The sequence below is a fragment of the Atta cephalotes genome (genome assembly GCF_000143395.1).
Source record: "Atta cephalotes unplaced genomic scaffold scaffold00032, whole genome shotgun sequence".
Lineage (NCBI taxonomy): Eukaryota > Metazoa > Arthropoda > Insecta > Hymenoptera > Formicidae > Atta > Atta cephalotes.
Genome location: NW_012130096.1, coordinates 1911223 through 1926348, shown reverse-complemented (window position 1 = coordinate 1926348; position 15126 = coordinate 1911223). Strand labels below are relative to the sequence as shown.

Sequence of the window (15126 nt, the reverse complement as noted above, 5' to 3'; positions counted from 1 at the left end):
ATATACATATATACAATATGTAATACATTAAAATTTTCCATATTTTCAACTCTAAACGACAAATGATGTCCTATTTACTAATCGGTACATTACTGAAGCTACATTGGACGCACATACGTCTGAAATTCGGTCTAACAACACTGTCATCATGTGGCTTTAGTTTTCAGTCCAAATGAGGCTTTCATGCCTCATTTTGCCGAAGTGTGAACATTATTTTTTTGAGCATTGGATATGTGAATTGTGCCAATAAAACGCAATTTGCTTTGTTTTTTTGCTTCCATTTGAAAAAAAGTGCTGCTGAAACAAATGCTGTCGGAAGTGATTATACTCCATCGATTTCAATATGTGAATAATGATTTTGACGCTATAAAAAAAGTGATTTTGACACGGAAGACGAGGAACATCCAGGCCAGCCAAAAAAATTTAAAGATGAGGATGTGAAAGCTTTATTCGAACAAAACCCGAGTTAAACGCAAGAACTTGCAGAATTATTAAATGTTGATCGATCAACGAATTCCAGACGTTTAAAGGCCATTGAAATGATTCAAAAGCAAGGAAATTGAGTGCCGTACGAGATGAAGCCGAGAAATGAAAAGCGCAAAATGATTTGTGAATTGTTGCTTCAAAGACACAGAAGAAAAAATTTTTTGCATTGTATCGTGACAGGTGATGAAAAATGAATACGCAATGATAATCTGAAGCGCAAAAAATCATGGTGCAGGCCAGGCGAACCATCAACATCGAGTAAAGCCAAATATAGGTGATGCCAAATATCATGCTCTGTATTTGGTGGGATCAGCTGGGTATAGTGTATAATGCGCTCCAACCCAATGAAACAATCACTGGGGAATGTTATCACCAACAATTGATGCAATTGAGCAGAGTATTGAAACAAAAACGGTCAGATTACGTGAAAAGACACGACAAAGTGATTTTCCAGCACGACAATGCTCGGCCACATATTGCGAAACCGATCAAGGAAATGTTAGAAGTGCTTAACTGGGATATATCTTATAACATCCATCATATTCTCCAGATATTGCTCCTTCCGATTACCACCTATTTCAATCGATGTCTCGTGGCCTGTCTAAGCAGCGCTTCCATTCTTATAAAGATATTAAAAAATAGATCGATTCGTAGACAGCCGCAAAAGATGTGTGTCGCTCTTTCGACGTGAAATCTACTTATTACCAAAAAGATGAGAAAAAGTAGCTAGCGATAAACAATATTTTGAATGATCAATTTATAACCATCTTTTCACAATAAAACTGTATTTTTATTTAAAAATCCCTTAAAATTAATGCACTCCCAATATATGGAGAAGTGACTTGTAAATTTAATTTATTACTGACATCACGTGAAAATGAAAGCACGCGAAACGCAAAACTTGATATATGATAAATGTATAGATGTTATTTATTTGATTATTTTAGTATGCCATTGAATGTCATTTTCTTAAAGATATATTTATAATTAAATCGATTATCACTCTTCACGCGTACAGCGGCTTTTTAGGTATGTCTCCAAAAATAATTAAGAATATAAAAAATATTTCATTATACGTAAAATTCACGGTAAAAATACCTTATTAATCAAGTCAACAATATTTTGGAAAAATAATTTTCGTACAAATCTTTCTCTTGCATATCTTATTTAGAAAATACTTAATATATTATAAAACTATAAAATAAAGATGTTCCTACTCTAAATATTATACAAGGAGTGTAGGAGGAATCTCATGTGTTTTTTTTCATGAAAATTGATCTACGCAATTCGACAGCTTAGAAAAAAAGAGAAAACAAGAGAACTAATATTTCTTTATTTTCTATTTATGCATATTAAATATTTCTTCATAACTTGTAACTCTCTGTGAAACAATGAGATTTCAAATTATATTTAACAACGATTTAATAATGTAACTCGCTTACATGATCAAAAATGTATTTATTATTTTAATCACAATATTTACTAATATTTATTATTATAATTGTAATGGCATAAAATGGACAATGATATTATCCGAATTACATATTATTACTAATTACAAGAAAGACGCAAGTACAGTAAAATACGACACAGAAGACATTACAACCTTTAAAAAAAAGCATTTTTAGACTTCAAAAATTTCAAAAGAACGTCGTAATAAAATGTAACGTGCAAAAATGATTTTTACCGTAGTGAAGCTCTTCAGAGAAAAAACATAAATCTTTATTCCGGCACTCAAAAAATTCGGTTGCATGCTCCTTCGCATCACGTACAGACGCAATATTTGCGATTTCACGGGTATATTGTACCATGAACAATTATATTTGCAATTTTGTGTATCAAAATCATTGAGCTTTAATTTAATAACATAAAATACAAATTATTAAAATAGGATTATTTCTATTAATTGATTTATTCTCATAGGTTTAATTTCCATTTATAATATTTGTAAAAATCAAATTGTCTTACATCTTGTTGTGTAAGCTGTGATTTATTAATTTCTGGCCTTGCAAACTATAACAGAACAAGTCAACCAATTGAGTAATGACGAATGCCATGTACCTCATCGTTTCCGTAATTTCTTCTATTTGCATCGCAATCTCGGCGACAAATACAATATTTTAATCTCTCCTGATATTAAGCATGCAAATGCGAGTGACAACGTGACACGATCTATCTCAAAAAGTGCGAGTACCATAAGATGAATTGCAACAATTAGATTTTTTTAAACATTTTTTGTAACTTTTAACATTTATTGTAACTAATTATCAGAAAATAATTAATTAAATAGATAAAAATGTTTAAAAATTCTCTCTCTCCCCTCTCTCTCTTCAGAAAGAATGCAGGCTTCCATTTGTCAAATTATTCATCCAACGACTATTAAACTCTTTCGAATATTTTTATTGTAGCAGAAATAATGATAAATGCATTCTGTTCGTAAATTAAAAGTTTGTAATTTTTTAATAAAGCATTTTCAAATACAAATTTATATGCACTCGTTCTTATTAATACATAAATTATTCTTGGCTTTAGCAAACACAGCATGTACATATTTTAATTAAATAATGCAGCCTCACCATAAAGCTCGCCAGTGTGCGTATACAGAGTCTGCGATCTTCCGATCGTATATGTGGTCCAGACTTTTATTCATTATGTCGTGCTCGTTACGTAATAAAGTCTCAAATCGAAATCTGAACTAGATGATAATTCTGCTCCCTCAATTAGATGATTAAGAGAATGGTAGAGAAATAGCATAAGTGAGGTGTTTTCCATTTGCTGACACAAGTCGACAAAAGTTCTACTATTTAAAGATATCGTTCTATCTTTGTTACTCACTGAATGTTAAGAAAGAAAGAATGATGCTTTTGTGTCAGTAAATGGAAAACATTTCAGATCTTATTGCCCTGCCACAGCGAAAATATTGCAAACATGTTCGATGTAAACCAGAAGTATGCAATCGTGCGTGACTATTGCTGTTTACAGATATCTCTAAGCTAACAAGAGCATGGAAGAAAATATAGAAGAAATATTTTTCGCCGTAGTACTAAACGTAGTAATAAACTTCATAAGGCATAAATATGGGTCGAGATTCATTAAGAGGTAATGTGACATTTATTATGGATGACATAAGACTAATTGATATAAACGTACTGGAAACTATAAAGTAAGTATATAACAATATACAGTATATAATAATACACTGTAACTGGAAAGTATGATACATAATAATATACTGTATATAATAATGTACCAAAACAAAATAATTATCCATTATCAATCAAAATAAAAATGAGAATAGTCGAATGATTTATCCTTACAGCAATATGTCAAAGAAAGCAATCTTCGCAACATAAGTTTTCATAATTTCGTACTCCTCTGCGCCTTGCAACTTTTTCCAGTCGCTAACCAGATAATCAGTGAGAATTTTTATCTAGAAATACTCTCAATGTATGTTAAATCTCATCGGATAGTGCACCGACGATCGTAAAAGATCGCGATCGCGAATAATAATAAAAATTCGAATGATTTTTTGAGCAATATATAGTATAAATTTCGATAATGGCATACTTTGCTTCTATTAAAGTGGCACGTACATAGTTTCACCAGAAGCATAATCATCAACATAAGTGCTGGTATCGTTAATAGAACACATCGTGTATTTCCATCGCATTGAATAAGTTTAGCCACCTAAAAATATCGTTATTATAGTACATCTATTATCTAAAAGATATCAATTTTAATTCTCATCTTAAATTCTATAATTTGCGACCATTTTCACAAATTAAAATTTTATTTACTTACATTACAGATTTTCTATATCATTTATTTATAATTTTACTCAAGGATTTGATTCGTAATGTTAATAAACAGTCAAATTTTATAATAAAAAATCATCGTTTTGATTTTTGTGACGTCAAAATAAAATCATTTTGACTTTCTCTTAACATAATTATTCCTTAACATAATGTATTCCTTGTGGGTGTAAGCTACTTCAAAATGCATTTTATATACTTTATTTTATATACTTTATTAGATATATATAAACATATAGATTTCATGAAGTCATGAACAGAATTCAAGGAAGCTGCGCGTGTGTGGATTATCTCTATGGTTTGATACATCATTAAATATCAAATATCGTAAACGTTAAAGTTCACTTCATTAAAGCGAGAATCCTGATATTTTATACTAACGATGGTATTTAATGTATGATGTATCAAGATAGTCATCAAAAGTAATTTGCAAACCAAATAGCTTCTTTAAAAAAAAATATCCACGAAAAAGTCTCTAAAATATTGTAAACAAAATTTTACCCTGAATTTATGTCCAAAGCGAGTTTAACAGATGTAGACAACATTGTATATCATACTGTAATTAATTTTTTTATGTATTTTATTGATTATTAGATTAGAATTATTATGAATACATGGTAGAAATATTACCCAGAACAACAGGTTAAAATTATGTTAAAATAAATATTAAATGATTGAAAAGACTTTTTGTGATCATTTTGGAAACACTTTGATATCATTTTGATATAATTTGTTATTCTGTTTGGATACGAAAAATTTTTCTGGAACCTGTGGAATGATCAGTGAAACAACGACTACAGCGAAGCAACAAGGAACAAGCTCATTCTCTTTTCTTGATAAGGCCATTGGCCAGCGAGTAACAGCAATTGTTTTGTAACATTAATCCCATAATATTTCTGTGCCGATTCCATAACTTTCAAAACAGTGTTTCGTCTTCGGCAAGACGCAATCGACTAAATTTCTCATGTTGTTATGAGAAATTAATATTTTATCAGGCATGAAGAGGGAATATATGCGGAAACCTTTAACGTAGCAATTTTCTATGTCTCGTAAAAAGTGGACACAAATGATTGCCTATCAATGAATGAGGCGATTTTTCCCAGGAAAATATATCGATCGTCCATGAAGGAAATAAGAGTTCTTGTTGACTATATATAATAGCAAGATAAAAATTATGGTAACTGTTATACACATGTATCTTGTAGATTGTTGCATAATTGCTGCAATACTGTTACGAGTATCTCTGACGTGCAATATTCACGCTTCATCCTTTGCGGAAATAATTAGCACGACAGAATGGTGATCAAGAATTATCAATTTCTTGATACCAAGAATGGCGATATGCTATTGCTTTTTAATTTTTTTTATATGGAAATATATATGTTAAAGTTGTGTAAAAAATGGAAATAAAAATCTTTTTGATTGATATCGACAACAAAATAAAATAAAATTTCAATAATTTAAACTTTTCTTAAAATGAATTAAGAATACTATTCAATATAATAAATGTTACATATAATATGTAACATTCTAAATAGGAAATACAGTCTTTCAATCCAATTAAATCTAAAAATAATATCGGCCATTTCTACGCTTATAAATATTGCTTAATTAAAAATTCTGAATAGGAAATGCAGTTATTCAATATGAAAATAATATCATGTGATGAAATAGACTGCAAGGTTTACGAAATGTTGGCATTCCAAGAATAGATCTGGATACGGAGGAACCCGCGAAACGCATAATCTTTAAATAATATCAGCGATTCTATGAATTATGAATACTGTTAAATTCAAAATTGTGAATAGGAAATGCAGTTTTTTAATCCAATTGAATAAAAAAAAGTTTTGCTTTGGCCCATTTTTTTAAAATGGACCAAGAATATTATTCATAATTGTCAGTAGAAAATTCATGTATCATTTAAAAATACATCATGAATGCTATTTTATTCAGAATTATAAATAAGAAATTTTTTGTTTTAATTCAACTGAGTTAAAAAAAAGTTGTACCGTAAAAATATAAATTATGAATTCTACTTCATTTATAGTTTAAAGAAACATAAAAAGAACTACGTAAATGTATGTAACATATGTTAACTATACTAAAATGTAAATCAAATTATAAATAAATATATATTTATATACAGATTGAAATATGTATGTACATATGTAGATATATATTTAAATTAATAATAAGTATATATTTATCTGTACCTATTTTATTTCATGTTTTTTCAGTTTTTTTTTAGCATATTTTTAAGTTTTTTTAGTACATCTATGACCCTAGTGTACTAGATGTTACATTTCGCCATCAGGGTATCACGAAACTTTTTTTTCCTAGGATGAAAAACTGAAAAATTTCTCCATTAACTTTAATGATTAAAATTTTCACTTTTCACTTTTCATCCTAAGGATAAAGTTTCATGATTGATATCCCAGTGTACGTTTTAAATTTTCGTCGTGGCAATACTGCGCTCACATATTCTTAGCTGGTTCCCCTACTTTATACGAATGTATATCTCTATCCAACCTCTTTGAGTATTAGGTGACATTCAGGTTTGAATGTTTATCAAGTTGAATGTTTTAAAATATTAGGTGTAGTAAAAAGAAATCCATTATTTTTCTATTTATGCATATTAAATATTTCTTCATAACTTGTAACTCTCTGTGAAACAATGAGATTTCATATTATATTTAACGATATAATAGTGTAAATAACTCGCTTACATGATCAAAAATGTATTTATTATTTTAATCGCACAATATTTACTACTATAATATAATTGTGATTGCATAAAATGCACAATGATACTATCCGAATTACATATTGCAGTACTAATTACTGGAAAGACGCAAGTACTGTAAAAACGACACAGAAGAATTTACAACCTTTAAAAAAAAGCATTTTTAGACTTTAAAAATTTCAAAAGAATGTCGTAATAAAATGTAATGTGCAAAAATTATTTTTACCGTGGTGAAACTCTTCAGAGAAAAGACATAAATTTTTCCGGCACTCAAAAAATTCGGTTGCATGCTCCTTCGCATCACGTACAGAAGCAATCTTTGCGATTTCACGGGTATATTGTACCATGAACAATTATATCTGCAATTTTGTGTCTCAAAATTATCGAGCTTTAATTTAACATAAAATAACATAAAATAAAAATGATTATTATAAAATAGGGTTATTTCTATTAATTGATTTATTCTCATAGGTTTAATTTCCATTTATAATATTTTGTAAAAATCAAATTGTCTTACATCTTGTTGCGCATTTGTAAGCTGTGATCTATTAATTTCTGGCCTTGCAGACTATAGCAGAACAAGTGAACCAGTTGACTAATGACGAATGCCGTGTACCTCATCGTTTCCGTGATTTCTTCTATTTGCATCGCAATCTCGAAGGCGATAAATGTAATATTTTAATCTCTCCTGATATTAAGCATGCAAATGCGAGTGACAACATAACACGATCTCAAAAAGTGCGAATACCACAAGATGAATTGCAACAAATAGATACGTACTACAAGTACTTGTAGCAAGGAAATACTCATCGTAACGGTAACTATCATTATTTGTATCGCGAAGGTAACGTAGAAAGTATTTTTAAGAAGCTCCGCGAACCTGTAGTAAATGTTGTGATATATGTCATTAATTACTTGTTTTTTTTATAAGGGATACTCTAAAGATTTATAATTTAGAAGAAAATTTTTTTAACATTTATTGTAGCTATTGTAACAACTAACATTATCAGAAAATAATTAATTAAATAAATAAAAATGTTTAAAATTACTCTCTCTCTCTCTCTCTCTCTTTCTCTCTCTCTCCCCCTTCCCTCTCTTTCTCTCTCCCTCTATCTTTCCAGTTGACTAACCAGTTGACTAATGATGAATGCCATGTACCTCATCGTTTCCGCAATTTCTTCTGCATCGCAATCTCGGCGACAAATACAATATTTTAATCTCTCCTGATATTAAGCATGCAAATGCGAGTGACAACGTGACACGATCTATCTCAAAAAGTGCGAGTACCATAAGATGAATTGCAATAATTAGATTTTTTAAACATTTTTTATAACTTTTAACATTTATTGTAACAACTAATTATCAGAAAATAATTAATTAAATAGATAAAAATGTTTAAAAATTCTCTCTCTCCCCTCTCTCTCTCTTCAGAAAGAATGCAGGCTTCCATTTGTCAAATTATTCATCCAACGACTATTAAACTCTTTCGAATATTTTTATTGTAGCAGAAATAATGATAAATGCATTCTGTTCGTAAATTAAAAGTTTGTAATTTTTTAATAAAGCATTTTCAAATACAAATTTATATGCACTCGTTCTTATTAATACATAAATTATTCTTGGCTTTAGCAAACACAGCATGTACATGTTTTAATTAAATAATGCAGCCTCACCATAAAGCTCGCCGGTGTGCGTATACAGAGTCTGCGATCTTCCGACCGTATATATCGTCCAGACTTTTACTCATTATGTCGTGCTCGTTACGTGATAAAGTCTCAAATCGAAATCTGAAATAGACGATAATTCCGCTCCCTCAATTAGATTAAGAGAATAATAGAGAATAGCATTTTATAAGTGATGGAGTGTTTTCCATTTGCTGACACAAGTCGACAAAAATTCTACTATCTAAAGATATCGTTCTACCTTTGTTACTCACTGAATGTTAAGAAAGATAGAATGATGCTTTTGTAAATTTGTATCAGTAAATGGAAAACATCCCACATCTTACCCTGCCACAGCGAAGATGCTGCAAACATGTTCGATGTAAACCAGAAGCATGCAATCGTGCGCGACTATTGCTGTTAAAGATATCTCTAAACTAACGAGAGTGTGGAAGAAAATATAGAAGAAATATTTTTCGCCGTCTACGTAGTAATAAGCCTCAAAAGGCATAAATATGGGTCGGGATTCATTAAGAGGTAATATGACATTCATTATGGGTGATATAAGGCTAATTGAGATAAACGTACTGGAAACTATATAATAATATACTGTACCAAAACAAAATAATTATCCATTATCAGTCAAAATAAAAATGAGAATAATCGAACGATTTATCCTTACAGCAATATGCCAAAGAAAGCAATCTCGCGTTTGCGGCATAAGTTTTCATAATTTCGTATTCCTCTGCGCCTTGCAACTTTTCCCAGTCGCTAATCAGATGATCAGTGAGAATTTTTATCTAGAAATACTCTCAATGTATATTAAATCTCATCGGATAATGCACCGACGATCGTAAAAGACCGCAATCGCGAATAATAATAAAAATGCGAATAATGATTTTTCAATATATAAAATAAATTTCGGTAATGGTATACTTTGCTTCTATTAAAGTGGCACGTATACAGTTTCACCAGAATCATAATCATCAACATAAGTGTTGGTATCGTTAATAGAATACATCGCGTATTTCCATCGCATTGAATAAGTTTGGCCACCTAAAAATATCGTTATTACATCTTAAAAGATATCAATTTTAATTCTTATCTTAAATTCTATAATTATATAATTCTATAATAAATTATGACCATTTTCACAAAATAAAATTCTATTTACTTACATTACAGATTTTCTATATCATTTTCTATATCATTTATTTATAATTTTACCCAAGGATTTGATTCTTAATGTCAATAAACAATCAAATTTTGTAATAAAAAATCATCGTTTTGACTTTTGTAATGTCAAAATAAAATCATTTTGACTTTCTCTTAAGATGATTATGTATTCCTTGGGTGTATGCCATTTCAAAATGCATTTTATATACTTTATATATAGATTTATTAGATATATATATATATATATATATATATATATATATATATATATATATTTAGATATATAACATATAGATTTCATGAAATCATGAATAGAATTCAAGGAAGAGCTGCGCGATATGCGGATTATCTCTGTGGTTTGATACATCATTAAATGTCAAATGTCGTTACGTAAACATTAAAGTTCACTTCATTAAAACGAGAATCCTGATATTTTATATTGAAACGATGACATTTAACAATGTATCAAGATACAAGGTAATCCTCAAACCAAATAGCTTCTTTAAAAAAAATATCTTCGAAAGTCTCTAAAGTATTGTAAACAAAATTCTATCCTGAATTTATATCGTCTAAAGCGAGTTTAACAGATAGATAATTGTATTGTATATCGTACTATAATTAACTTTTTTATGCATTTTATTGATTATTAGATTAGAACTAATATGATATGTGATAGAAATGTTACCCAGGTAGAACAACAGGTTAAAATTACGTTAAAGTAAATACTAAATAATTGAAAAGTGACTTTTAGTGATCATTTTGGAGACATTTTGACATCATTTTGATATAATTTGTTGTTCTGCTTGGGTACAAAAAATTTCTCTGGAACCTGTGGAGCGGTCAGCGAAACAACGGCTACAGTCAATAAGCTCATTCGGAACAACCTTATTCTCTTTTCTTGATAAGGCCATTGGCCAATGAGTAACAGCAATTGTTTTGTAACACTAATCCCATAATATTTCTGTGCCGATTCCATAACTTTCAAAACAGAGTTTCGTTTTCGGCAGCACAACTAAATTTCTCGTCTTGCTATAAGAAATTAATGTTTTATCAGGCATAAAGAGGGAATATATTACATATGCGGAAACCTTTAACGTAGCAATCTTCTATGTCTCGTAAAAAGTGGACACAAATGATTGCCTGTCGATGAACGGCGATTTTTTTTCCAGGAATATATCGATCGGAATGTCCATGAAGAAAATAAGAGTTCTTATTGATACTATACGTCTATATATAGCTGTAGAGATAAAAGCTATGATGATGACTATCATACACATGTGTCTTGTAGATTGATGCGTAATTGCTACATTCAATACTGCTATGAGCAATATCGACGAATGTCTCTGACGTGCAATATTCACGCTCCATCCTCTGCGGAAATAATTAGCATAACAGAATGACGATCAAGAATTATCAATTTCTTGATACCAAGAATAGCGATATGCTCTTCCTTTTTAATTTTTTTTTATACGGAAATATATATGTTAAGGTTGTGTAAAAAATAGAAACAAAAATCTTTTTGATTGATATCGACAACAAAATAAAATTTCAATTTGAGCTCAATAAATAATAGCAAATATATATATTATTTTATATAATTTGTAATATTATACTTCTGCAAAACTTTTTTTCATGAATACTTTATTGCATGCTACTTTAATCGTCAGATCGATTATGACACTTTAAAGGATGACAGTAATGTAAAGTACGACATCGAATTTTGCACGATCTAACGAAAACATTTAAAGATTTTATATGTCTTTTTTGCTGCATATATTTAATTATTTACTCGATGTATTTTAATAATAAATTTGTCATTATTTTACCGTTGTAAAATTTTCTAGCGAAAACACACATATATTTTGCCGGCAGTCAAGGCACAAGCTTTTTCTCATCACGAATAAGAGCAATCGCAGTTCCTTCACATTTTATACCATAAACTATGATATCTATAGAAAATCATTATACATAAAAAAATATACGTGATAATAAGTTGCTCTGAGAAATAAAGTTCTTGTAAGTAATTCTATAGAAAGTACATCTTTTATATCGACCAAGTATTTTCTTTTTATATACATATTATTAATTATATAAAGCTAATTAATTTCTAATTCAATCTCTTACATGTTGTCGCAAGTTTCGAGACTATGATTTATCAGTTTTTGTCCTTGGAAACTAAAGCAGAACAAGTGAAATAATTGAGCCATAATGAAGACAAAATATCTCATCGCTTCCGCTGAATCGTGTAGCTGAGACGAGAGCTTGAATGCAAGGAAGGTAAATTCTGCGTTATGTATGTTACAGAATTCTTATATTCATATTTGTAACTCACTTGTACCAAAGTAATGTTCAAGCAGATCGTAACTAACAGGATTTGTACAGCAAACGAGAAAGTATCTTCGAAAACTCTAGCAAATCTAAAAATACGATATTGATGACGACTTAAACATTTAAATAAAAATTAAATCAAAATTCCGCTTATTATGATTTATCAACGATTATCCTAATTAATTAACATTAGGATCAATAAAAGAAAAATGAACTGCAATATTATTACGTACTCACTGCAAGGCCTTTCCATGGACATGAAATCACAATGTTTTTGTAGTAATCGAGACAATCAATCATACTTTTTTTCGTATATTGTTACGTTCATATGGTACATGCTCAAATCTGTATCTGCAAGTATTTATGCAACATAACATTGTTATGAATTTTTGAGAATTAATTTCAGTCTCTTCCAAGTGAACGTATACATAAGCTAAAACTATTATTTACTTCTTGGTAAAATAAAATCTTCAAGCTATAAAAAATGCAATTTTGCTTTTTGTATAAATAATCATTACCTAACGATTGCGAAAAGGCCGTAAATGTGTTCGATGTAAATAAAAAACATGCAATCATATGCGATTAAGCCAATTAAACATATAGTAGAGCAAATCATCATATGGAGAAAAATGTAAATTAAAATATCGATTTTCGTTAACGAAATAATATGCTGGATATGGCATCATTACAGGACGAGAAATATTTAAGGGAACTATGACATCCAAGATGCGTGGCATGAGAGAAGTTGTAGTAAATGAAAGTAAGTATGTAAACATATGCTGTTATAAGAACATAATTAATTGATTCATTAAAATCTAAATTAAATTATTTGTTAAATAAATTCGATTGCTAAAATTGTTTCGCATTTTCTTCTTATAATGCATTGATTTTTCGTCAGAACTTTTTCCTTTTTATCCATATTTTTTTAATAAATGTATCAGATAATGACCCAATTATTGGACAAAATGACAAAAATTTTAAATGTTAAGGTTTTAAATGATATACATATACGACTCTAAATAAATTTGTTTTATTAAATTTGTATAACAACAAATTTATATATATTTATATATATATATTATATTTTCTTAAAATGGGTCATGAATACTATTCAATTGTGAGTAGAAAATCTAATGTTTCATTTAAAAATAAATCATGAATGCTATTTTATTCAGAATTATGAATAAGAAATTCTTCGTTTTAATTCAACTGAGTTAAAAAAAAAGTTGTATCGTAAAAATATAAATTATGAATTCTATTTCATTTAATAGTTCAAAGAAACATAAAAAAAATTATACATAAATATGTGTAATAAATGTTACATATGTAATATTTTCTAAATAGGAAAAGTCCTCTATCATTTTGTAAATTTCCCCAATAGTTAATGAGATATTAATGCTTAAAGATAGCCGAATATGTGCGCTCGCCCGGCCTACTATTGCGAAGTGTATACGCCTACACGATCGCTTGGCACACCTTAGAAATTGGGCCTTAGAAATTGGGGGCTGGCAAGCGCTCCGCGCCGCGCACGCCGCCGCAAGTCACAATAGCTCGGACGACGCGCTTGCCAGGTTATCCTCGTTCCCCACGGCCCGCACGTCAAACGATCGGTAGATGTATATACTTCACAGTAGTATTCGGTTATCTTTAAAGATTAATATCTCGTTAAATATTGGGGAAACTTATAAAAAGGACTTTTTGACTCAGTTTAGTCCGCTCTACCTGCACATGAAATATTTGGCGATTATTTCCAGACACCCTGTATATGTAAATTCTTTTTATTTTCAATAATTTAATAAATTAATCGCTTTTATGTACATTTTTTGTATAAAAGTTTTAAAATAATAACTATAAAATAATAATAATAATAACTATAAAATAATAACTATAGAATTTCATGTAATTACTGCTTTAATTTATTTAAATTTTTACATGTATATTGTAATGTATATTATAATATAATTATAAAATTTTTTATATGGAATCCAATATTCATTTTTATAGATTTAAAATATGGATTCGGATGAATTGAAATTGAATTTCCAATCCATTTTAATCCATTTTCATTTGCTGGGAGGCAAACTACTTTCACAAATAACAATGAAAATGATTATGATAAGATATAAAAATAGTTTCCTTTTCGTAACGTAAATAACAGACAAAATGATTAATGTGAATGACTGTAATTAATGTCCTAGCAAACGAGAATGGATTAAAATGGATTGAAATTTTTTCTATTCATCTTTTTTCTATCACTATTTATTTGTGTTTTTTCTTTTCTCTCTCTTTTTCCCTCTTCCTCACTTATCCTAACTGCACATATTCTTCAAATTAGAAAGGGGATTTCTACCATAGATGGTGAAACGCAATTGCCATCAGGCGGGTCGCAAGAAGTGAATGAAAATTGAAGCATTTAAGAAAAAGGAGATTCCGATAATTGTAAAAATATAGTCGCGAATTTTTATTTCAGAGGAGGACCGCGCTCAGTTGAACAAGGCCCATAAAACTCCAGTTATTGAGAAGGAATTTTCATCCTCAGCGATCCCTGTGGTGGATTTAACTGAGGACGATCCTCCCTCCCCTATATCCCTAGATCAAGAATTTTCTTCTTATTCTCCTACTTTAGACTCTCCACAACCCGCAATTCCTTCTATCTCTTTTTCCCCCGTCCCTTCTATAGACAACAGATCTTTCGATGAGATTTTTCAATCTCTTGAATCACTCGCCGAATCTGCGAGGTCATCCCTCCACCACACCATCTCGTCCCACATCAACATACAATCATAGGCAGAAACTTAGTTATTAGCTTAATTTTAGCATTACTATTATTAGCATATATAAATGTAAACATACAGACATATATATATATATATATATATNTAGTAGTACGTCGACGACGACCACGACGTAGGTAGTAGGA

The 15126-nt window shown here is 29.7% G+C and overlaps 2 protein-coding genes across 2 annotated transcripts; both read right to left on the bottom strand.

Moving 5' to 3' along the window:
- Window positions 1–2041: 2041 nt before the first annotated feature.
- LOC105621282 (putative odorant receptor 19b) lies at window positions 2042–2579 on the bottom strand. The gene is made up of 3 exons (XM_012202750.1): window positions 2455–2579; window positions 2174–2309; window positions 2042–2092 (listed from the first exon to the last, which is right to left on the bottom strand). Exons 1-3 carry the CDS (start codon window positions 2577–2579, stop codon window positions 2042–2044), a joined length of 312 nt encoding a protein of 103 aa, XP_012058140.1.
- A 4557-nt stretch (window positions 2580–7136) lies between these two features.
- Window positions 7137–9255, bottom strand: LOC105621280 (putative odorant receptor 85d). Its single transcript, XM_012202749.1, is given in 6 exon segments — window positions 7137–7165; window positions 7168–7186; window positions 7268–7400; window positions 7559–7695; window positions 7831–7921; window positions 9050–9255. Coding segments are annotated over 6 exon segments (615 nt in total).
- Between the last annotated feature and the right edge of the window lie 5871 nt (window positions 9256–15126).

Excerpts from the sequence above, each read along its gene's own strand:
- LOC105621282 (XM_012202750.1), bottom strand. The coding sequence starts at position 2,579 with ATGCAAATAGAAGAAATTACGGAAACGATGAGGTACATGGCATTCGTC. Across the intron at positions 2,310-2,454 it reads CACAGCTTACACAACAAGAT|ATATAATTGTTCATGGTACA; the intron begins GTAAGACAATTT and ends ACAAAATTGCAA. Across the intron at positions 2,093-2,173 it reads CTCTGAAGAGCTTCACTACG|GTTGTAATGTCTTCTGTGTC; the intron begins GTAAAAATCATT and ends TTTTTTTTAAAG.